Source organism: Neovison vison, chromosome 7 (assembly GCF_020171115.1).
Source record: "Neovison vison isolate M4711 chromosome 7, ASM_NN_V1, whole genome shotgun sequence".
NCBI lineage: Eukaryota > Metazoa > Chordata > Mammalia > Carnivora > Mustelidae > Neogale > Neogale vison.
Window position 1 is genome coordinate 25,989,229 of NC_058097.1, and position 25,664 is coordinate 26,014,892.

The 25,664-nt window shown below is 41.9% G+C and overlaps 1 protein-coding gene across 1 annotated transcript in view; it reads left to right on the plus strand.

Annotated features, from left to right (window-relative positions):
- Positions 1-25,664, plus strand: part of CSNK2A2 (casein kinase 2 alpha 2) — a 37,532-nt gene that overhangs the window by 5,804 nt on the left and 6,064 nt on the right. The window contains exons 3-11 of the mRNA XM_044256047.1: positions 4,250-4,351; positions 6,708-6,758; positions 15,886-15,945; positions 20,689-20,772; positions 21,540-21,650; positions 21,889-21,990; positions 22,520-22,620; positions 23,843-23,991; positions 25,431-25,525. Of these exons, the coding sequence (XP_044111982.1) occupies positions 4,250-4,351; positions 6,708-6,758; positions 15,886-15,945; positions 20,689-20,772; positions 21,540-21,650; positions 21,889-21,990; positions 22,520-22,620; positions 23,843-23,991; positions 25,431-25,507 (837 nt within the window). The 3' untranslated portion in view covers positions 25,508-25,525. The remainder of the gene's footprint in view (positions 1-4,249; positions 4,352-6,707; positions 6,759-15,885; positions 15,946-20,688; positions 20,773-21,539; positions 21,651-21,888; positions 21,991-22,519; positions 22,621-23,842; positions 23,992-25,430; positions 25,526-25,664) is intronic.

A 25,664-nucleotide genomic window follows, 5' to 3' on the forward strand; every position in this document is an offset into this window, starting at 1 on the left:
TCTGCCTCAGCGCCCTCATGTAAAATTGCGCCAATAGGAACTCCTCTCAGAATACTGTTAGAGGTGGATTAAATGTGCTTAAAACAGTGCCTGCACATAGAAAGCAATAAAATATGGTTCTAATAACAGCATTTCAGCTGGGCTACATGAATGATTTCAGAGGGCAAAACCAGGAGTAGAAAAGACAATACCGTTCTCTCAATGAAATTCAAAAGGCCTGCTGTATGCCTTGCTTTTTAAAATTAAAACACACACACACACACACACACACACACACACATATCCTGACAAAAACAGTCTCAAGGAGTCGATAACATAATTGGAAAGGGACTTGAAAGACTAAGAGAAAAGTTGCTGTGAAGAAATAACACCACTCAGATAATGTTTATATTTGGGTCAGTTGCAGTGGATTTGAGGGATGCCTCAACATGGTAAAATAAATGCTGTCATCCAGGCTGAACTTTCCTTTCTTACTCTGTCCCACATCCCTGGCAACCGGTGTTCTTTGTGATTGTTTACTACAGGTGATAAAACTAGTCTCTCAGTTGTCACTGTGGCACTGGAATCAGAGTAGTTCCAGATTTGCAAGTTCTGAACCACCTTTCTGCCTGTCTTGAATTTATTAATTCAGTTGTGCTTAGAAAGAAATTAAAATGGAACTTTGCCTGTTAACATTTGCTGGGATTTATTGAGGTCCTAATTCTTAAGCCTTGTGTATATGTTAGTTCAGAAATTCAATCACAATCAAATGCTAGTAGTTGAAATCATTCTCAGATCTGGCTTTTTAAAAAAATCAGCCCTAAGTAAGTAGGACAGATCATCGACTTCATTAATTAAGCAACTTATCACTAAATTTGTCTTTTAAGTTTTTCAATGTTGGTCAATAGGGAGAAAGAAGTAGTCTTAATTTTTGGATTATGTTGAACAAGGTTGTACTGAATCACTGGGACTCTCCACCATGTGGGCAGAAACTGTTGGGAAAGTTCCTTCCTTTCACCCCCTCTTTTTCTCTTCCTTTCTCTCTTGTTTTTTCCTTCCCTCTTTCCCTTTTCCTTCCTTTTCTGAGCTCATGCACAGAAAATTTCAAATTGAGTTTTTTCCCTTTTAAACGTTCTCTCTAGGTGTGCGCCATAATTCATTTATTATTGAAACTTGATTTAATGCTTTAATTTCTTTCTTTCTTTCTTTCTTTTTTTTTTTTTTTAGCTTTTTGCCATTTTTCTCTTCTAGACTTTGAGTTAAAAAGAATATTGGGAAACAACTAAACTGATTCATTTTGAATCTTTTTAAACATATTCTCTGAGTTGGAATAAATAAACCTTAACTGGGAGAGACTTTGTCTAGCAGGATGAAATGATGAGACTGTGAGGGAAGTGCATATTTTCTCTGTAGCTGCAGGTGGATGAATGCAAACACTGGGCTACAGTCTCAAATCATTTTTTTTTTTTTTCTATAAAATCCATGATCTGTTTTCCACAAGATGTGAAGGGTCTTCCTTTATAAATTCTAACCTTTTCTCTCTCATTCTGTTTACAGCTTGAAAATGATCACTTTCATTCCCAGGGAGCTCATTGATTTTTTAGCTTCTGAAGCATGTCCCAGGTTCAGAGGAATAAGCTTGAGGCAAAAGGAAGTTCCCTGTGGTCTGGTTCCTGTAGAGAATGGATGTCCTTGCTTTGGAGCAATGTCCTGGGTTGTAGGTCCCTTTTCCATTTTAATGATCTCTTGGTCATTTGTCAGGATGTGAGGATTCCAGGTACTGTGAGAGTCTGTTGTGCCACTTCAGAATTGGCCTGCTGTCCCCAGTCTTCTAGGTGAGGAAGTTGTTGGACAGGTGATAGTTGGGTAGCAAAATACACTCTCTTGCTCCATAAGTTACCTTAGGACATCATGAGAGATACCTAAATCTTAGTGGCATTGTCCAGGAACCATGTCCCTGCCTGACCTGTTGCTGACTAACAGGAAGGAAAAGCAAGGCTTTATATGGGGCATCGTCATAAAGGCAACTTAATGGGTTACCCCGGTACTAATTCACTGTTAGGGGGAGAGGAAGGTTTTTGGTGTATACAGATCTCTGGCTGTGGGGTGTTTTTTCCTCTGCGAGCCCTCTCACAGATCTGTAACTGCTTTCCAACTCTAGAATTTTCTTACATTGAATATGCTGGTAGCATTGGCTGAATTTATAGATACAGTAGCCAGCTTTTATTTTTCTTTTAACTTTTTGATATAACTTCAGCTTTAAAGAAAAGTTAGAAGAATTCCCATATGTCTTTCACCCAGATTTCTCAAATGTTAACATTTGCTTTATGCTTTTCTCTCTTTTATATATAAACACACATATGTGTGTGTATAAGCACATGTAGTTATGTGCTTGAGAGTAAATTGCAGTGATCCCTACTGTAGTGTGCATTTCCTAAAACCAAGGACAATTCTTATGTAACCCCATAGTGCCATGATCAAAAATCAGAAACTAACATTGATAAAGTGCTGTTAGCTAATCTGCAGCCCCTGTTCTCATTTGCCAATTGTCCATGTAATTTTTTTATAGCAAAAGAAAATCCCAGGTCATGTGTTACTTTCAGTTGTCATATCTCTTTAATCTGGAACAGTTGTTCAGTCTGTTTCCTGACATTGACATTTTTGAAGCTTACTTACTTTGTAGTATTTGTAGTATGTCCTTTTCTGGCTGTTTTGGGTTTTGTTTTGTTTTTTTTTTTTTTTTAATCAAATTGTACTTCATGTTTGAGTGCTTTATTTCCCCCAAAGTATTGAGCTTTATGAAAAAGGGAATTATGAAAAAGGGAATGAGTACGATTCCTAAGTAGAAGTGGGTGAGAGACACAGTAGTTAGATCTACTCTCCCACAAACCCTGACGAAGCAGAGTGGACATAAGTGTGGCAGCTGGCTTGGAAGAATGCAGCCAGATTCCAGCCTGTCAGTCAAACACCCCGTTAGAGGTGATGCAGGTGCTCTGTGTTTCATAATCTCCCTCTGTTTTGTTATGTGTGCAGAGCTGTAGCTTAGTGACCAGCAAAAGATGACGATGTCTCTGGCATCTGTATATATCTCTCCCCTCCCACCACCAGCACACACACGCAGGCTTTTAAAATCTTACTTCATTGAAAACCCATTGGATTCTCTTTACCCGTGCTACCAGAACAGTGTCTAGTGTCTCGGTGATCGAATACTCCTTTTCCCCAGTCCCCTTTCTCTCCTAGCCACACTTGGGAAATGAGAGCAGCGTGGCCAAGAGGGAGGCCTACAAAGGCACTGTCTAGATCTGAATCCTGCCCGCATCCTTCACCATTAGCTGTGGGACCTTGGGCAAATGGTTCAGCTAGGCTGAGTCCACTACATAGGAATTTTGTGGTTGTTACTAACTAAATACATGAAAATAATGAAGCTTCCATTTATTGAGTGCTTACTACATGCCAGTTAAGTGTTCTGAGTACTTTATAAAATGTAATTGTGATGTGACTATTGTTCCAGAACTGCTTACATTCTTCAAATTCTTCAAGACAAAAAATAGCACATGTAATGCTAGTATTTCTGATTGTGATTTTTAATTTTGCTACCTAGCAGATGGAAAGGTTAGCAAGTAGTAGAGGTTTCCAGTCGGTACTGGATCAGATGCCCGTTTTCTCCTCTGCTGCTCCGTCATCCCTTTCTTTAGGAGTGGGATGTGTTGGGGAGTTTTAGTAGATCTGTGCTGATTTCAGATTCTAGATGTTGAGGAAATGGGAGTGGCAACAGGAAATGGGAGCCAGCAGCTGGGAAACAACTTTGTAACTTGATGTCAGTGAACTGGTCTTCGCTCCTGGAAGACAAAATTACATGTAACTCATTGGAAGAGCAGGTGTCTCCCCATTTTGTTTCAGTTTTTCCATTTGCAAGTGCATGATATACAGCTGTTCAGAGCTGTAATGCACGCCTTCCATTTGGCAGTTATCTAGGCATTTTATTTTTAAAGTATGACATGGGTATTCAAAATTTGTGAGTGACCTGAATGTAACTACCTAAAGATCTGACACATATGCTGTATGAGTCTGTATTTAACTTAATCTCAAACATTCTCAAGGGCAGTCCCCATTTTTATCTTGATTTCTCTTTTCTAATTTAGACACGCTCTCTAACGTGACATGGTGTGCAAGATAGCCCGGTAGCCACTTGATTAGCTGACATTGTTTTAAGGTTTTATTTATTAACTTCAAAAGGAATCTCACTTCCGATTACTCTTGTGTATTTAAGCCAGTGAAGAAAAAGAAGATAAAACGAGAGGTTAAGATTCTGGAGAACCTTCGTGGTGGAACAAATATCATTAAGCTGATTGACACTGTGAAGGACCCCGTGGTAGGTGCCTGACGGTTGGGGGAGAAGGAACAAGTGAGCGCGTGAATGTGTGCGTGGTGTGACACAATGTCAGAATAATGAGAAACATCATTATGTATTGGGAATGCCTGTGTTCATCTTCTACTCCTGAATAGTTTTGAAAGCCAGAAAAAACCATGGTGGCCCAAAGATGAATTAGTCACCACCACTTTTATGAAACCTAAAAGTGTATGTATAGAAAAATCCCTATCCCAGTTTATTACCTTGTTCCTGTTCAGCCCACAAATGTTTGCTGAATGTCTTCTTTAAGCCCCGACTTTTCTCCCAATTTTGAAAGCTTATTACCTCCAGTTGGCCTTATTTTGCTTCACTTCATTAAGCCTGACATCTGAAAGTCTGGGCTTACAGAGGGAAATACCGAATATCTCCACGTGGACACCTGGCATAGAGATCACAACCCCACAGACCCTTTGAGGAAGGCATCTTGCTGTTTCTCCTACTACAGTTTAATTCAGTGTCTACCCCTGGGGCTCGTGTTGTATATTCTGATACAACTAAATATTTTTGTTAAAAACGCTTACTTTGAGCCCTTTTAGATGTGCTATTTAATTTTGTTTTCTTGGGAGATGACTAGCCAGAGTGTTTATGTACCACCTCCCATCCCATTTCTGTTCTTCATCTCTTCTACTTCACCTGTTTTCCTATCCTCCCATGCTGGCTGTTCGTTGAAGAGGTAGGTCTTTGCTTCTGTCTGCTGAAGACATCATAAAGAAACGGTGTGCTAGTGAACATTCGCTGACTGCTTATTGTGGTGGGCACTGTTCTGGACCTCAGGACAGTCCTCAGCAGTCCACTGGAGTCGGTGCTGTGATTGGCCACATTGTTACACTGTACAGATAGGACAGCTGAAGGCTCTGAGGTTTGGTGATTTGCTCAAGATCATACAGTATCGTTAAACTGAAGAATCGGGAAAATTTTGCCTTCGGGACCCTAAGAAGACTGAAAAGAGTGCTTGTATGCTAGATTCTAGCTTATTGCCATTAAAAATATATCCCAGACAGAGGAGTTTGGATTGATTTTAAAATGACTAACTCTGGACTCCATCATCACTGAAAACGGCCTGCAGCGTGACCCAGTACATATTACGGTTGCAGCAGCCTCTGCACTTTGCCTTTAAGTTAGTAGAACTTAGTGAAACTTGTCTTACTCATGTTATAATGTGTTGCTTAAGGCATGTGTTTGTTTTATATAATATGGAACACGAGTAAATTAAAATTGGATTGAAACCATGGAGGGAGCCCTCCTTCTCCCCTAAGTTTTAGGGAGGTAGGCTCACTCCCACGCAGTAGAGATCTGGTGGTCTTGATGAAGCCCTGTCCCCTTCAGGCTAGTGAGGAACCCTCTGACCAATACTTCTGGGACTGCTGCTCTTTCTGACAAAGCCCCATGTGCACATACTGTGCCTTGTTTCTAGGGGACTTTTACCTGCTTCCTTGAGCAAAACTTTCTAGCCATAAAGATTTCTAAGGTGATTTTCTATAACCCTTTAAGGCCCTGCTTTTCTCCTAATTTTGAAAGCTTATTACTGTTAATGAACATTATTTTACCTTACTTAAGTAAATCTGGCATTTGAAAAATTTAACAAGGAAATATTAGACATTTTGTATTCACTGCATTAAAGATTATAGCACTTTAGAAATACTTGGTTATGTATAATTTGAGGGTGAGGGGGATCACATCTACTTTGTAAATTGAGACATTCTCTAGTGGTATGTAGCCAAGGCAGTAATTTCACATTATAGCCTGCTGATTGATAATCATAGATATTTTCCTTTTGGATCCTGAAAAGGCCTATGATAGATTCCCAAGACATATGATAATTCTGTAAAATGCATCTGGCTTGCCAAACCAAGATGAAAACATGTCACTCCTTTTGTGGCTGGCAGACTGGAATACTGCAGAGCGTAATTCTTCAAATAATGTGCCAGGCCCACTGACAGGTTGGTCAGAGAATATATCTCCTTTAAAAACAAAACAAAACAAAACAACTTGGGAAAAATGTCAACCATTTACAAAAGTAAAATGAGTAAGATAATGAACCTCCCTGCACACATCAGTCAGCTTGAGCAGTGCCGCAACTCGTGGCCAACTTTGTTTTTCATCTCCCTGCCACCCACTTTCCCACCACCCACTATCCCCACTTATTTTGAAGCAAATTCCAGACGCATAGTCTCAAGAGGACACTTTCTTAATAGGCTCTCCCTGATGAGTGAATCCCTTTTTCATTTAAGTGGGATTTGGGGATAGATCGGTACAACAGAAGCAAAGCACATTTACTGTTTGAATACTTATAAGGCATTACTATTCTCTCTTGCAGTCAAAGACCCCAGCTTTGGTATTTGAATATATCAATAATACAGATTTTAAGGTGCGTATATGCTTTTTCTTTCTGGCATGGGGTTAATGGGGGATGGGCAGTTGGCAATAAGTACTGTTGATACTCCAGAACCCGAGGGGACCAGGAAATCATTGGTGAGAGTGGGTAGTAATAAATCCGGATTCCTTACCGCATGAGTATAGGATGCAGAAAGTGGGTAGGGTTTTTGCATTTGGTGAAATTACTCATCACCCTTTGCCTTGCTTACTCTGGGAGTAGCTGCTGGGCTGGGTCTAAATTAATACCTCATCTGTAACACTCCTGTTTTAGACAGCATGGTTTTAGGGAGATAACTTGATTTGCATAGGAATCTACCCTTGCTGATAGGAAGTGATAAATGGTTACAGGGCTCCTGTGAAAAGAAGCAGTCTGTAGGACTCAAGCTGTCAGAGTATTGTGTGTTCACCAACACTGTACAAAGCAAATGACCCAGAAAAGTTAGTTAAGTGTCCCTGTGCTATAGAAAAGCCCCATCCAGGATTATTTACATTTCTTATATTTATAATGCGTATTAATTTAGACTTGAAGTGTTCTTCTAAAAGCATGGTTTTAAGCTGGTTTTTCATGAGTTTGTTTTTATTATTGTTCAGACACTACAACCTTAGCTTCTGGTAAGGTTTTAGGGACTAGTTATTCTAGACATGGTAGAACATAATGTGAATCCATGTATAAAAACAAAATAGTGTGTTGATTTTGAGGGGTCTTTGGAGAACTTTTGGGTGATTATAATCACTCTGTCAGTGAATCATAAGCTTGTGATTTTGTTGTGACGGAAGTTAGGGCCAAAACCACACCAGCAGTTGAAAGATGCTGGTATCAGGAGTGAGGCTTTTGGGTGAAAATAACAGCTTTATCTCACATTTAATTTGTCTTAGGTAGTCATTCTAAAACAACTCTGAATTAGGTTAACTAGTGGAAAATAAGTAAACATGGATATTATCATTTGTAAAACAATAAGCAAGTTTTATGTACAGTGTAGCTCTCCCGTGTGTAACAAGTTTCCTTGTTAGAGGGACTCCTTCAAGGTGAAGTCAGCAGTGAGCTCTTGGCGGTAGATGTCAGTATCTTCGTCAGCCTGCCAGTGTTTAGCTAGTAGAGATCTCTGCTGATACACATGGCCAGTCACACTTTCGCCATGAGAGACCCGGGTTTATCAAGGTGTAAGTACATGAGTGGGAATGTGTATGCATTTTTTAATGAAACCAAGCATTTTCCTAAATACCAGAAGTTTAAAAGCTGGTCTAAATGAAACTTCATAGTGAAATACCCTAAGTTTTAAATGCTTCTGCTTCCTTAATGAGTTTTTATCAGTTGTTTGGCCACGCATGTAAAATTTTCACGTCAGCATTTTGTGTTTCTTAAATTGACAATTGCCCTGTGAATTTAACAGCACACAGAAGATCGGTTTGCAGGAATTTTTAACTCCCTGGAGAAATCTTAACTTCTCTTGCATCTTAACTCTCAAAGTGATGTTTTAATGGCACATGTTCTCCAGGAGCTTCCTTGAAAGAGGTCATGGAAAATTCATGGTTTTTGAGGCTTGCATATCTGAAAACGTTTTTATTTTATCTTTCCAATTAACGTACTAGCTGTGGCCTAGAATTCTGGGTTGTAACTAATAATTTTCTCAGAATTTTTAAGAGCTTTTTCCAGTATTACCACTGAAGCTGTTCTGGTTTTACCTTATGTGATCTGGTTTGGTTTTTGGTTTTTTCTTTGGAAAGCTTTTAGGATTTTCTCTTGAGTCGCAGTCTGTGAGATTTCACAATGATGTTCCTTCGAATGGGTCACTTTTATCTTTTGTTCTGGACACTTGCTGGGCTTTTTCCATCTAGAAACTCATGTCCTTCCGTTTTAGAACAATATTTTTAACATTCTTTTGATTTTCTTCCCTTTTCTTCTTTGTTCTCACTTTCTAGAGCTCATTCAAATGTTAGACTTCATCTCTTAGCTCTGTTCTGTTCTCAGAAGTTTTAAAAGTAGTATCCTGTTCTTTTATGTAATATCTTCTATTTTCTCACCGAGAATGTGTGGATTCCCCCCACCCCACGATGTTTTCTTCTTCATGCTCTTTTCTCGGTTTTTCTTTCAAATGCTTTTTTGTGTGTGTTGTTTTTTGTCTGTGTTACAATTGTCTGAAATCTCATGGTTTTTGACTGTCTACTCTTTAGAGTCATGAAATGACTGATGACTGCTTGTCAGCCCCTGTCTGGAGGATGCAAGCCTGGCTGCGGGCCTCTCGGCCTCCAGCGGAGGAGCCCCGTGGGCAATGTTAGGTGCGCTTTCATGTAACTCCCCATTTTCAGTGTGGTGTTTTATTTTTTTAAAGATTTATTTGACAGAGATCACAAATAGGCAGAGAGAGAGAGGAGGAAGCAGGCTCCCTGCTGAGCAGAGAGCCCGACTCGAGGCTCGATCCCAGGACTCTGGGATCATGACCTGAGCCAAAGGCAGAGGCTTTAACTCATTGAGCCGCTCAGGTGCCCCTCAGTGTGGTGTTTTAAACTTGTTTTCCTGTTTTCAGCTGAAATCTGTTGACTCTCTTTCACTGATACCTGGGGTCACTGTGAGCCTTTCTGTAGCTCTTCCATGTGAGGTTGTCTGCTTCTGGACCCCCTCTGCTCTTGGCAGAATTTTCAACTTTGTCAGTGGACATTTTTGTCTTGCTTCAAAGTGTTGTCATCTCTTCCATTCTCTTAGTTACTGTGAATGAATCCTCCAAGCCTCACTCCTTTCACTGTTCCTGGAGAGGAACTTCAGGAAGATGCAGAGTGTAGGATGTGTTTGGGCTGCAGTGTCACACTGGGGGGCCCCTTGAGTGGTCAGGCCCTGCCATTTTAATCAGCTTACAAGATTGTTAAATATCCAGGTAGTAGATGTGTATTTTGGAAAAGCAGATCATGACAGGATGGTCGTTTTCTGCTCCAGGTAGTATGACAGGCCACAAGTAGGGAAATCAGCTAGTTTAATGTCCTCATGCCCTTCAGGCTTTTTTTATTTTGTCCTGTGTCTATCTTTTTACAAAAGCTTCTTTTTATTTTTTTCATTTTACTGTTAAGTGTATTAGTAACTGGATTTAAGGTGTCGCTCAGAGGAGGTTTGTCCCAGGTTTAGTATCTGATGAGTTAGCAGTGATAGAACCTGCAGCCTGTTCTTTTCAGCATTTTTTGTATCCATAATTTCCTAATGTGGTAGACTCCTGATTATCCTAACTTCATAAAATAAGTTGGGCAGCTTTTCCTTTCTCTTCTGTCAAAGTTTATATGAAATAGGGATTATCTACTTGTCTTTTGGGAGGAAAGGGAGACTTTGGACTAACCTTTCCTTTTCAGAATGTACATACATGTAAGTGAAAGGTTTATCCTGGTTTCTTGTCTCTTCATGAGTTTATTTGGATGGTATCTATTTCTAAAATTGTCCACTTTCATATTTATATAAAGTTATTAATAGAATTCTCTGAGGGCTTAAAGACTGTAATATGTTTGTAATTATGTTTTCCTTTACATTTCCAACATTATTTGTGCCTTTTGTTTCTTTTTAAAAATTACCAGTATTGCTAGAGAGATCTCTTATTAATACTTTAAGAAGGGCTTTTGGTTTTATTGTTCAAATGCTTCTGTTTTTTCTATTTCCTCATTTCTGTCCCTGTCTTAATTATTTTCTTTATTCCTCCCTTCTTTGTTCCTAAACTATTTTCTTTCTTGGATTTTCATTGTTTCACCCCTACCTTCTCGAGTGGAAGTCTGCTCATTTCATGTATTTCTGTCTTTCTTGATTGACGGTAAGTGGGCTTGAAGTCTCTGCCCCCCAAGCACTGTCTCAGCTACACATTCCATGGTTATAGAATTCATTTCTGTGTAGTTTTCACGTTAGAAGTACAAATTCCAGGGGTGCCTGGGTCGCTTAGTGTGTTGAGCATTAGACACTTGGCTTTACTTTGGGTCATGATCTCAGGGTCGTGGGATGGAGCCCTCCATCAGGCTCGGCGCTCAGCTTGGAGTCTGCTCATCTCTCCCCTCCCTCTCTCTCAAATAAATAAATAAAATCTTTATTTTAGAAAAGAAGAGGTACAAATTCCAAACTCGTGGATTTGGGTTTTTCTCCCCTGACTTTGTACTTTCGGCTCGGGTCATGATCTCAGGGTCCTGGGATCGAGTCCCGCATCGGGCTCTCTGCTCAGCGGGGAGCCTGCTTCCTCCTCTCTCTCTCTGCCTGCCTCTCTGCCTACTTGTGGTCTCTCTCTGTCAAATAAATAAATAAAATCTTTAAAAAAAAAAAAAAGAAATACTTTAAACCTATTGAAAATTGTAAGGAGTAGCACAGGTAATACCGTCGTGTTTTTCCCCTAGATTTACCAGTTGCTAATAATTACATTTGCTGTTAGTTCTCTTCCCCACCCTCCCAATCTCTTTTTTTCTCAAAGTAAGTTGTAGGCATCATGATACTTCACTCCTAAATATACTAGCACTGGAACTGGCAATACTACTAGTACTCTTAAGGCATTTAATACTTCTATGATAATGCCATCTGATACATGGTACAGAGTCCATATTCAAGAGTTTCCTGGTAATTATTGTCATAAGAATGTCCTTCATAGCCATATGTTTGTGAATAATGTGATACAGGAGCCACATGGTTTTTCAACAAAAATATTCTTTCATTGTTGATTGCTGATTTGGCTGCACTGTGTCCCGAGGAACATGACCTGCATAATGTTTGTTATTTGGGCTTTGTTCAGTGGCTTTGTGACTTTAGTGCATGGCCATTTTTAATATCAAGCTTGTTAATTCAATTCAGATCTTCTATGGCCTTCCTCATTTTTCCCCTTGATACTTCGTTTTATGGTGGAGGTACTGATTTGGTTGGTTTTTGCCTTGAAATCATCAGTTACGCTTCCTGTGTATCAGAGCGGTCATAAAAGGTACATCGTGACATTTACCAAAAAAAGACAAACTTCTGAACAAAGGAATAGGAAAAGCCAATCTCTGTAATGGTTGAAATGAACAGTTCCAGAAAACTCTCAAACTTGACATTTTCTCAAGGAAGCTGAAGTATAGTTGTGGCAGAAAATGTTTCTACTGAGACATGCTTCTCAGTTTTCTATGCTTTTGGAGGAATGTAAATTAAAATATACATTTTAATTTTTGTAACATTATAGTGATACAAAATATATCATCTGGACATTATAAAGATTGGTAAGGGATCCTGAAGAGGGTCCATTTGAGAAGATGGTAGACCCATACTGCTCTGTGGAGAATTTCTAAATCACTCCCAGAGAGGTGGGCCTTGACTAGCTGATGTCTTGAGGCCTTGTTAATGCTTGTAGTAGTTTGATGTGGAAAGGATCTTCTTTGTAAGACATGTTCCAGTGATTAGTAATAACTTTGATTTTCTTGATTAATGATTTGTTCTGCTTCTGTAAATTTCTAAAAATATTGACCTTGATTTTATTCTGGATCTTGGGGTTACGTTTTAATGCCAGTACTGGTGACAACTGCATTAAGCACCTTTCACACTATATATCCCACTGCCTCTGCATTTTCTTCTCCCTCTTTGGGGACCACTGGGACTTCTGGGCACAGACTGAGCTGGGTGTGAGAGGGAGTCTGCAAGGTCTGTGTGCAGGGTGAGAGTTTGCTGTGTCTGTGTTTGCTGTGTCATGTGGCTGGGAACCTTCTTGAGCTGCATAGCCCTCCTGAATGACTGTCCTCGGGTTGATCGTGATGCAGCCGAAGTACACCCACAGTCTCTGAGGACCAACAAGTATACAGTGAGAGTGACGCCACATGGGGCCATTCCGTTCTGGGTGGCAGTTTTAGACCAAGGAGGGTCTGAGGCAGTTGACCAAATTGCCATTTTTCCATTGTCCTCCTCAGACTTTCTGAGGTTAATAAAAAGTCCCAGGATATTTCCACTTTGGGCCTCTTGAGCCATCCTGGAGTAGGTCTGATTTCTGAGAAAATGCCAGTGTGTTTGAGGCTTTGGAACCAAGCTAGGATTGGTGAATAGTTTCTTCCTCAGCACCTTTGTAATCTTCTGGGAAGCATAGGCTTGTTTTGCTTTTGATAAGTCATTTATTTCATGAAAATATAAGCAAAGCTAACTTCCTGCCAACACTTTGCACTTGGTTGGTTAACAATGTTCTCCACATAGCTGGCCAAGAAGAATGGAGGGAAAGTGTGGTTCTTGTGAAATTTCCCTTTATAACTCATCATGGACTCTTCACACTTATGTTTCCTGGAAGATAGTTTTAATTTTGTTCCATTGACTGGTGAATGTTATCAAAGACAAATATTTATTGATTGCCTTCTGGATGCAAGCTGAGAACCACCATTGATGGGGTGGAATATAGACCACATATGCTCCTCCTTTGTCATGTTATCTGAGCTTTTAGCATATGGACCAGGTTGTACGGTGCCCCTGGCATGCTTGGAGGAGGGGAAGCAGAGATCCTGAGTCAGCCAGTTGGCGACTAACCACCAGCCACAGTACCCTTTTCTTCCCTACCATGTGTGTCCTGATATGTGGGGGCGCTGGCGTGGGACTTGGGGTGCAAGCAGAGTGGAGTGGCCTCTTGTTGCTCACAGCTGAGTGAGGTTATCTTGAGAACCTCAGGTCGCTGCCAGTACCTGAGTGGGGAACATTAACTTTGGGGACACGGCTGCTGTCTGTGTCCTCTGAACACTGCAGAGGACAGTAAATAGCCAGAAGGTTCAGAGAAGGAAGGGACACCTGTCAGCTGTCTTGACTTGCAGGCTAAGGGAGCCGGGTGGGATCTTCTAGGTTTGCGGGGAAGTGGGGACGCTGGAGAAGGAAGAGCGGAGGGGGCCAGCAGGTTCGTTTGGTTGGAGTTGGGGACCCCCACCTGCCCCACGGTGGCAATAGAGACAGAGCTGCAAAAGTTGGAAGAAGCCAGACTGTGGACCCTGGCAAGTCTTGAATTTTAGGCCCAGGTGGTAAAATGTTACAGGTGTAGTTTGGGCTCCTCCTACCCAGAGCTCCTGAGAAATGAGAATGAATGTCAGCCTGTCATTTGGGACTTCATAATGTATTAGACCTAACCACTATATTCATTTATTGTTTTATATTACGTAAAATTGATACTGGTTGGAGTAGCTAGAAATATTATATTGGTAGCCCAAGGACATATATTGTTAGGCCTTAACACCATTTACACAGATGCTTGGTATAGATGTCACCGGATAGGAGAGGAAAGCCTTCCACAGATAAAGGTCCAAGTGATAAAACAGCCCATATTTGTTCTCTGGAAAGAAAATAGTCCAACCCTCTGCGGGTTAGAAAATGCTCACTTCACTTTCATGGCCTGTTTATTGACTTGGGGTTCAACTTGGCAGTGTATCTGGGAGCGATCTCCTTAATTCTCAGAGGAGGAGCTGATTTGACACCCAAAGAGATAGTATCTTCAGCCTGCATCTGTGCATCCAGGCTGTTGGTGTGCTGGCCCAGAAGTCTTCCATGCAGTGCAGAGCTGCAGGAGAGCAGAACCCTTGAGTGCTTGGCTGCTCTGCAGCCAAGTCCCACCTGAGCAGGAGAGGTGGTACCCTTGTTCCTGAGTGTAGCTCCTTCCCAGCCCAGACACCACCAGTGGACTGGTCTGTATGGACTTATGCCCTCTGCTGCCTGAGGTTGATGAAGGTAAATGTTTTTACTAAGCTAGAGGGAGAACTACTTTTATTTAACAAGGGAAATTTGAGAAAGAAGCTAAATCCTGGTGGTTTTAGAAGATACTAAATTTAATTCTTGGCAAATTGTTTATCTTTTTGAACAGGTAGTGTACTTACATGGATCGAAAATATAAAATGGTATGCAGTGAAAAATCTCCTTTATTTCACTGTGCTCCTGCTGTCCATCCCCCCCACATATATATGAAGCCGTGTTTTATTTATGTCTTTATATCATTCCTGTAACTACAGACAAATAGAGATGTGTAGTTTTGCTCCACACAGACACATCATATAGGCTGGTCAGTGCCCCTTTGAGAGCTCTCCTCTGTTGCCGGAGTCTTCCAATAAAGAAATAAAATATGTTTAATAAAGTTGTGCTGACTAATTTTGTAGAAAGTGCTACTTGTGACTGATAGGGAACAGATCTACTTGGAATTGATTACCTAAAATAAAAGTGTTGGTATAGTTTCTGATGAAGGTTTGTGATGATTTTAATGAACCTGGATGTATTAATGCTACTCTGCCTCTTAGAAATGGAAATTTAAAAAATAAAAAAGAGCAGACTCCCAGTGGGTGTGCCTTTTGTCCCAGTATGAGAACTCTTTGTTTGTTCTTTTGGCCTGGAATCATTTTCAGTACCTGCCTTTCTTTTTTTTTTTTTTTTTTTTTTTTTCCTCTCTCAACTCCCCTACCTACTCCTTTCTTAAGTCTCTTACCATCTCCAAGAGCTAGAGCAGTCATTTTCCTCCTGCTTCTTTTTCTCTTTTCTTTTTTAAGATTTTATTTATTTATTTGACAGAGAGACAGCAAGAGAGGGAACACAAACAGGGGGAGTGGGGGAGGGAAAAGTAGGTTTCCCACCAAGCAGGGAGCCCAGTGTGGGGCTTGATCCCAAGGCCTTGGGATCATTACTTGAGCCAAAGGCAGACGTTTAACAACTGAGCCACCCAGTCATCCCTTCCTGTTTCTTTTTGAGCAAACACACTGTGTTGCCACTTTTTACCACATGGGCCAATGAAGTTCTGATCTCCACTCAGAACATAGTTCTTTGACAGACACTGTGCTGCTCCAGTGGGGTTAGTTTGAAGTGTAGTAAGAATATGAGGATGGTCAGACAACTTGGACTTCATCTCCACAATAATGTAATTTGAGGTGTTGAAATCATGGAACATTGAACAAATTTTTTAAAAGATCCAGGTTGAATTAAATGTTTCTCTCCCTTGGAATTCCTCCTCCCACCCCCAACAAAGGCAGAAGTATTACACCCTTGCCCTTGGCCTTTATCCCCATTTGTTCCAGACAGGTAGTAGGAAAAAGTTCTGGGGTTCTTTAGTGACTTAAGTAATAAGTTTACAGAGAATGATGAGCAGTATTTGGGATGACAAGATGTGATGAGACTTAATTAACTTTCTCTTTTCTGAAATCTGTTTCAGCAACTTTACCAGATCCTGACAGACTTTGATATCCGGTTTTATATGTATGAGCTACTTAAGGTAAGTGGCATTCATATGCAGTGAATTTTTTCAGGTATATTCTTTAAAGGAGAAGTTTCAGAGAGGACAAAGAGAACTCAGGAAGACTCTTTCTTGATACTTAGAGAATTTCATGAAGTGTTTGTTTTTGTTTTTTTAATTTTTTTTTAAGTAGCCTCCACACCCAACTAGGGCTTGAAATCATGACCCTGAGATCTAGAGTCGCAGGCTCTACTGACTGAACCAGCCATGTGCCCCAAGGGATTTTTTTTGCTTCTCTTTTAACCTACATTGAGATCTCTGTCGTGGGATCCTTACATAGGAACTTTCCAGTCGAACTGAGAAAGGTGGCCGAGTCAAGAGATACCAGGAATCAGAACCTCCTTCTTTGTAGCTCTTGTTGGCCCTTGGATTTTCTTTTTGCTATTTAATTAACACTGTTAGTTTTCATAGTATAACATGTCACCCAGAACTTAACACTTTTTAAAGAGTAATTTATTTTTTCTCCTAATTCTGTGGGTTCCTGGGTGAGTCTTCTGCCTGGGTCAGCGTGACTGGGGCACACTGGTCCAGGATGGCCTCATTCACATCTCGGGGGTGGCAGCTGGCATAGCCGAACCCTCGTTCTACAGAGGTGTTAGTCTAAGCTGCTTCTTCCTGTGATGGCCTCGGTTCCTACTTCCATGAGAGGGCAAAGTTTGATGTGTAAGCGCTTTTCAAGCCTCTCCTTTAATCATTGTCTCCTAATGCCCTATTGGCCAAAGAAATCCTGGCCAAGCCTAGATTCAAAGAATGGAGAAGTAGACATCGCCTTTTGATGGGCAGAGCATTGAAATCACAGTCTGGAGGGACGTGCGTGCTGGGAGGTAGGCCTCTGTGGCCATCTTTCTCTCGCCATCACTCACAATCCCCTTCCCAGCCTACCCTCCAGCCTTGACTGATGAGTACACGCATGGAGAGGTGATGGCGGGTTGGGGGGTTGGGGGTGGGGCAGTGGTCCTCTAGCTGTCTTAGTAATCTCCCAAGACGGAAATTTTGAAACATTACTGGTTGATGGAGGAATGGTCTTTTTTAGTTTGTCTAGGTGAACACTTAGGTAAAGAATTCTAAAATGGCTTATCAAATGGAATAGACCAATGGCTCCTAAGTAGTTTTGAGTCATGGATCACTAAGAATCTAAAGAGAACATATAAACTCCCCCCAAAATACATGTATAAATATACAGTATTACATGAAGTTTTATGGGGGGTGTGGATCTCAATTTAAGAACCTCTGAAAGATAGAGATGACTGAGTTATTAGTATTATTGAAGAAAATTGCCAAGAGGAGTTTAATGGGATTGTGAACAGTTACTTGAACAAAATCCCTTGTTTAATTAAAGCTAAGCTCTAGGGAATGGGGGTTTGGAGAACTAGCTTGCGAGGTAAATGTGTTTTCTTAGAAGTGCTTTTACAGACCACTTTTCATTCGTACCAGGGTGGCCAATTTAAGAGTCCACTCTTAAAACTAATGGGTCTTTCTTTTGCCAGTAATATCTGAAGCATGTGAAGGTAGAGCTTGCTTTATCACACCTTTCTGCATGTCCTCTCCAGACCAGAATGGAAGGTGTCCATGGGGAAGAGGTTTGCAGTGTTGTGCTCTTACAAGCAATCTGCTAGCTCCTTCTCTGGAGGTGCTTGCTGGAGAACCCAGTGCATCCACCCAGTGAGAGCTGCAATCCAAATCCAACAGTTGGTTATTTTTTTTTTTAAGTAGGGTATTAAGATTTTGTGGTTTTCACTTAGCACACCAAAAATGAAGATTTAAACCTAGTACAGCTGTGCTTAAGTCATGGGAAGACACCCCAATGACGCAGGTCTTCACAGGCGGGTCATGTAGATGGTACTGTGTGTCTGATATCCCTTCTGCTTTCTGGAGGTAACAGCTAGCCAGTAAGGGCATTCTTTCTGCTGATGAGGCACAGAACCCCAGACGAAGTTTGAAAAATGTTTTTCATGCTTAATGGTCAGATAATACCAGATTTTGAAACTGAAATAACTCCCCTAAGGAATTTAAAAGCATGTCAGTGACTCCACAGGGAGTCTGACTAGTGAACTTGGCAAAAGAGTTAATTCCCTTACTGTCCTTGTTCAGCCTCTGCTCTCCTTGGGTTTTTCTTACACCCCAGGTATTATGGTCCTAATTAGTTCATTCCTTTGGGCAAAGACTGGGCAAAATAACAGAATCGACACTTGCTGAATTTTTTCTTTGGGGTAATAAAATGGGGATTGAGGAAGAGGAGATCTTCAGCTTCATGGAAAATGTCAAAGAAACTGAGGCTAGGGCTATTGAGTGGTTGCTCGGTACACAGTGCAGTCTCCCGATTCAGATCCGGGGAGGTGTGTCCTCAGGAGCCCTGGTTTCAAAAGACACTGCCACAAAGCCATTGTAGAATCTTGCTACACCTGTTGTTGTGAAGCAAAACAAAGAGAAAAATTAAATTGAAGTAGAACTTCCATAAATGAATAAATCTTAAGCGTATAGGTTTTTGGGTTTTTACATAAGTGAAACCTTCACCCAGATCTATATGGTACTGTGCTGCCCAGTATAGTAGCTGTTGCCCACCGGGAGCTCTTTAATCCATGCCTTAATCGCAGTAGCCATATTTCAGTGTTCAGTGGCCTCCTGTGGCTAGTGGCTACTGTATTAGTGCAGCTGTAGAATATTTCTGTCATTACAGAAAGTTCTATTGGACAGGTCTGGTAGAGAATATTAACAAATACCCCAGAAGGCTCGCATATGCCCCTTCTCTTCAGGACCCCTTTTCTGAAGATGCTATTCTCACTTGTACCACCATAGTTTAGTTTTGTCTGTTTTTTAACCCTCGTATATTAAGCATCGTATGCTATCTACTTCTTTGTGTCTGGGGAAAGCAGAATTTGTTTATTCCTGGAATGCTGATCCTAGAGCTCATTCTCTGACCTAGTCCAGTGGTTCTCAATCAGATCAGTTTGGCAAAATCTGGAACCATTTTTGGTTGTCACAATGGGGAAGAGTGTAACTGGCACTTGGTGGGAAGAAGCCAGGGATTCTGGTAAACATCCTGCCGTGCACAGGACAGCTCTCCCAGCCAAGAATTACCCCAAGTCCCAGGTGTCCAAGATGTCAGCAATGCCGAGTTGGAAAAACCCTAATATTGTCTTGTAGAAAACTCCCCTAAAAGCACTCAGTGCCAGGCACATAGTAGGAAGCACGAGATGATAGGTTGCTATGATTCTTATTACCTAAGGAGGAAATCATGGCAGTCAAGTAGGCTGCAGTGCTTTGAAGACAAGCCAGAAGGCCTAATTTAAAATGTGTGAGAATAGTTACTGTGTTCAGAAAGGGAGAATTAGAAGCAAATTTTTGTATTATCTAAAACAAACAAGGCACCCAAAGAAAAAATGGTAAAAGATAAAAATGGCAAAAAAAAAAAAAGTTTTGAATCAGTATTTATCCAAAGAAGATGCAGGATGACCACTAAGACTCAAAAAGATGTCCTCTTAAAAAAAAAAAAAAAAGATGTCCTCTTGATCACCCAGTTAGGAAATACAATTCAGATCCACGTGAGGGCCCACGTGAGACCCTCCAGAAAGGCGCTAATCCCGAGGATGAACCAGTGACAAGTTGTTGGCAAGGATGTGATGAAACCGGAACCTTCATACGTGACTGCTGGGGATGTAAAATGGAGCAGGCACTTTGGAAAACGATCAGGCAGACTTAAAAAGTTCAGTGTAAACTAACAGACAGCTCAGCACTTCCACCCTCAAGAATCTGTGTAAGAGCAATGAAAGCCTGTGTCTTCTCAGAGACCTTTGCGTGAACATGCATAAGCAGTGTTCTTTGTTTAGCCCCAGACTCGAGATAACCCAGATGTCCGTCAGCTAGTACAGCCCTGCAGCGGATTACTACTCAGCAACACAGAAGGGACACAGAGGAGTCTCGGCAACATTATGCTGAGGGAAGGAAGGCAGAGTACTGTATGTTGTATTATCTCACTTTAAAAATGCCCAGAAAAGGCAGTTCGGCAGTAACAGCAGGTTTGTGGTTACGGCTGAGGTAGGGGCAAAGAGGAGTGAGGACCGATCACAGGCAAGCTGACAGGGAATTCTTGGGATGGTGGCAGAGTTCCAAGACTGGATTGTGGTGCCGGTCGCACAACTCTGTGAGTGTGCTGAAGGAAATCATGGACTTCTATGCTTAAAATCGTATCTGCGTGTCATCTGTCTTGTAGGGAGCAATATCTTCCCTTAGAGTAAAAATAGAACTCTTAAAGGCCCCTGGCTTAGGGGTTGTTTGTAAAAGAAAATATTAATACTAGAACACTGGGTGCGTGTTGAACGACACGTCTTCATTCCCACAGTGACTCTTGCGTGCCATTTGAACCACTGTGAGAGGGGACTCTGGTGAGTTTCCCAGATCTGGTTTTAAACCCATCAAGCTAGACCAACAGATGAGTGTAGGATTTCTGACGCAGGCTGGTGAAGTGCTATCTACTAACACCTAGGTAGGAAGTGTCTCCCTGTCCCCTCCCTCACATAGCCCCCTCTCCACCAGCTGCTGGCATAGGGTGCCCCTAGAGCAAGGGGAGCCTTCTGAAGCATGCCTATTCTTCTCTTTCACAGACCATAAGCTGCTCTTTGGGAGAGTGCATCCAAGCCAAGCTGTCACAAATAATAAGAATATGCTTGCATCGCGGTTGGTAGATGGTTTGCTTACTTTTCTCTGTGCTTTCTTGTCTAATAGGCCCTGGATTACTGCCACAGCAAGGGAATCATGCACAGGGATGTGAAACCTCACAATGTCATGATAGATCACCAGCAGAAAAAGGTACCATTGCAGCCAGGCAGCGACCAGGCTTTCCATGGAAGGCCTAGGGCAGACGCAGCACTGGCCAGTACCCAGGTGGTACTGCAGACCCGTTTACCGCTGTCTTTGGCAGACTTGTGTTACTGTTCCATCTTCAGTCTCTGGTGTTGCTGTCTACTCTGCATAAGGTGTACGCAAGGAAAGTAGGCAGCCGAGCCTCACTGTCGTCCCGTGTTTACTTTGGTCGTAGTTTTCCAGAGGGCCATGCAAAGAAACTCCAGCTGATGGTTTCTCCTCATTTTAATGACTCTAAGACCAATCAGTGTGCCTGGCCTTACGAGTACACTTGGGTCTCCCCTATTTGCGATATCTGGTTCTAGTTGTCCCTGATAGGTGAGTGGACGAATCCGCTGCTAGGAGATGAACGAAAGGCTGGAGCAGTGCTTCAAGCCTGGACTGGGGCCTCTGTCCCCAACCCTGTCAATCGTGGCAGCTGTTAATGACGGAGGAGTGTGTTATATATGCCAGTGAAATGGACAGAGTCAAAGGCTTAAGCTTGATTGATCTGAAGAGAATGAAAAACCAGGATCATTTAAGTTTTAGAAAAAGCAAATAAGATTCTGAGTGCTCTGCTCTAGAAGGGACCCTTCCACTGTTGCTGAAAGTGTAATTTTTGCTAGCATTTTTCATGTGGCCCACATAATTGTTAACTGATGTGATGTGGCCTTGTTCTAAGGCGTGGGCATCTGGAATCACTCCTTTACATGTTTGATTTGTCGTGTTTCTAGCTGCGACTGATAGACTGGGGTCTGGCAGAGTTCTACCATCCTGCTCAGGAGTACAATGTCCGTGTAGCCTCGAGATATTTCAAGGGTCCGGAGCTCCTTGTGGACTATCAGGTAAAACTCCTAGCCAAGCATCTCCCCCGCCTTTGTGTGTTTCCTTAGGGCTTCTCCTCCTTTGCTCTTTGGATACATTCAGAACCAAGCCTGAAGTGTTAATTTCAGACTTTTCTCAGTAACTTTTTTTTTCTTTGAATTCTAAAATATATGCAAAGGTCAACTAAAGACTAAAAATCCAGATCAGAGAAATGCATTTATAATACCCTTCACTGACAGGCTGACCTTATTTCTCCAGATGTATGATTACAGCTTGGACATGTGGAGTTTGGGCTGTATGTTAGCCAGCATGATCTTTCGAAAGGAACCCTTCTTTCATGGACAGGACAACTACGACCAGGTGAGCAAACAGTGACTGGGTCTTCCCCATGTGGGGCAGATGCCAAGAAAAGAGTCCTATGACAGGGATGTTGTCCTCAAGCCGCTAAATGTCACTTAGTTAGTGTCTGCCCAGAAGTTTTCCTTCAGCGTAGAGAATTGTATGACCCTTTGTGGTTACCAGGTCCCCAAACGTAGAGACAGATAAAACTCTCTAATGCGCAACTTCCAGAGAGAGTCCTGTGAAGAAGCCAGGCAGCCCTTGTCTAATAAAACCAGACTGTAGTCATTAGACTGTGATGCCCCCAGAATTGGTCAGCTTCTGGAAGATTATTGTCGTAAGTTGTTACCATTTTAAAGGCGGTTTGGAAATTTGTGTTCTGTGACCATCATGTCCTGGGGTCTGCTGTCTGTGTGCCCCAGGCTCCAGCCTGCATCTGGTCCCTGGGGACCCATTGGTGTGGAAGCCCCCAGTGCCTTGGGATCGTGTCCTCCCAGGCCTGCAGTGAGCTCTGTGCTCAGTGATTTGGTCAGTTTGTTTTGTGTTTCAGCTTGTTCGCATTGCCAAGGTTCTGGGTACAGATGAGCTGTATGGGTATCTGAAGAAATATCACATAGACCTAGATCCACACTTCAACGATATCCTGGGACAGTAAGTAAGAGAGGGAGAGAGAATGAGGGTTTTAACTTACCCTATTTCAGAACTGGGAATGTCGCTGAAATCACTTGCTGATCATAGCAAAATCGAAATCTCCTCCCTTTTTTGCCTGTATTTTTTTTTTAACTTGCTTTGAGGTATCTGGGCATTGTTTACATGTGTCTTCTGGTCACTGTACTTCTCTAAGAGATAACCTGTCAGTAGAAAATGGAAGACAAAATCCTATTACAGGAAAAAAGCTTTCTGATACAGCATATGCTTATTTTAATGGAAAATCTTAGAAAGCTGTGTTTCTTCTTTGAGTAAGAGCTTTATAGTTTTTTCTTTTTCTGTGTAATGGATTTTTACAAGATAGCAAATTTTGGGGTACCTGGGTGGCTCAGTGGGTTAAGGCCTCTGCCTTCGGCTCAAGTCATGATCCTGGGGTCTTGGGATCGAGCCCTGCATCGGGCTCTCTGCTCAGCGGGGAGCCTGCCTCCTCCTCTCTCTCTGCCTGCTTCTCTGTGTACTTGTGATCTCCATCTGTCAAATAAAATAAATAAAATCTTTAAAAGAAAAAAAGATAGCAGATTTTAAAGCATATTTGCAGGTACAGTGCAATAGTATTGAAAAGTAAATGCATTGGGGCACCTGGGGGGCTCAGTGGATTAAGCCTCTGCCTTCAGCTCAGGTCATGATTTCAGGGTCCTGGGATCGAGCCCCACATCGGGCTCTCTGCCCAACGGGGAGCCTGTTTCCCTCTCTGTCTCTACCTGCCTCTCTGCCTGCTTGTGGTCTTTCTGTCAAATAAATAAAATCTTAAAAAAAAAAGGAAAGAAAGAAAAGTAAATGCATTGGCAATTTTGAGTGTTTTATGGAGCCTCTAGATTTCTGAGGTTGGCTCTCTAAATATTTCTGCTGAACAAAAATAACTCCATCACCTCTGTGCCTCACCAAATGGACTAAAAGCCTGATGCGTAAGAGGTGATCTAGGAAGGTGCCACAGATTCTAAACGAGACATCGAAGTTTTTGCTCCTTTTATTTGTCAGAGAGCACAGTTTTTGTTTCAGGATGCTGCGAATGTCCCTGTGGGGGGTGGGGCAGATACAGTGAGAAAGGGATTGAACGAGATTGAAATCAGTGCAGTAGTCTAAGATTTTGTTGCCTTTAGCCCTAGTAACATCAGGAGTCTTGTTGAATAGAATCTCGGTACTAACGCTTCCCTTTCCTTCTCAGACATTCACGGAAACGCTGGGAAAACTTTATCCATAGTGAGAACAGACACCTCGTCAGCCCCGAGGCTCTAGATCTTCTGGACAAACTTCTGCGATACGACCATCAACAGAGACTGACTGCCAAAGAGGCCATGGAGCACCCGTACTTCTGTGAGTCTCCCGGGGTATAGTTTATTAAAGGAGAAATAGTTGCTTATCTTTGAGGCCAGTCAGGAGAATTCTAGCTGTTTGGATTGAATCATCCGTGGAATTTGGCCTCATTGGTTCTTGACTGTCGAGACAGTTTTGCAGTTCTGTTTCTTGCTCTGCAGGGTGTTTGCTTGTCCGCTGCCTTAGCTCTCCTTGAGTCTGGTCTGTGGACCATTCCCTGTGGCCCTGAGTTGGGAGATCACGAGCACCTGAACATTGTTTTCAGATATATACAATTGTGTGGGACCCTAACCCAAGATACCTTCCCCTCAAAAAACAAGTAGTCTAAAGTAATAAGGTGACTGTGGCATATTTTTAAAGAAGGAAATGAGTTAAATAGAAGGAATTTGAGAAAAGGAAGGCAGGTGTGGAAAGACCTCACTAAAATCCTACCTCAGTTAAAGAATTTTGGGGCTTCCCTTCATAGTGTGGGTATGGATTAGTGCCTGGGTTGCTTATTGTCTGCATGTGTACCACCCTCCCCTGCAATACGGTAGGTCTCAAATAAGCTTTCCCCTTAGTTGCTGGCAGCATGAGATGATATGGTCCAGGCACAGAGGAGACTGGGGATAAAGGTTACAGGACCTGTCTTAGCTCACTCTCTGAATCAAGAAAAAAACCTTCAGCCTGTCTGTTGGGTTGGCCAGTATGCTATCTTCCTTTCTTTTCTTCCCTTCTAGAGATTAAGCAAATCTTAGCTGTATTATACAATTCTTGAACCTGCTGGCCTGTAAGCATTAGTGGACAACAAATTGGAAAGGTTTTACCCTTCGACCTTCTGGACCTCAGATAAGCACAACACAGGGGTCCCTCTTTCCAATTTCTGGCACAGGAAGCTATTTTCACCCTCTGAGTTAGAATCAGTTAAGAATTCTGATGTTTGTAATACGTAATTCATGATCTGTCTACTTTTCTGAATACACATCTTCTGTTAAAAAAAAAAGTGTTTCAAATGACTGTTGCTTAAAATTGATAGGTCTTCTAATGGCTCTTTTCATTCCTTTGCTCCCAAGTGCTCATTACTGCCCATGATTTGAAGAAATTGGGGGTTGGACCTGACATTAGTATTCAAGGAAAATAACACATAAGAAGATTAGTAGTGATTTTGAACAGTGGGAAGTCAATGTTTGTGGACCTCTGTTTTCCAAGAGTCTCCGTAGTTGAACTTGCCCTTTGAAGAAAATGCAGGAACTGACTAGAAGAGCAAATTCCCCTGATTAGTTTTCAGTGTCTGATTTTTCTCTAACCTTAGTTCTGTAATTTCTGTTGTCCTTCTGACCCTGGCTTTCCCATCAGTCATCCGTCTCTCTCTACCCCACTGTAGAAGGGAGATTGTCATGATGGTGCCTCCCACGGCTTCCAGCCCAGATTCGGCTGACTTCCATCCTGTTTTCTTGCAGACCCCGTGGTGAAGGAGCAGTCCCAGCCTTCTGCAGACAATGCTGTGCTTTCCAGTGGCCTCACGGCAGCCCGGTGAAGACTTGGAAGGCGACGGGTAATGCAGCATTGATGCTTGCCAATAAAACCAACCAACCAAACCCAAATCTTGAAGGAAAACTACAATGTGATAAAAAGAAATTCTAGTCATTCCTTCTAAATGCAAAGAAGAGTAAAGACCTAACTGTCTGTCAAAA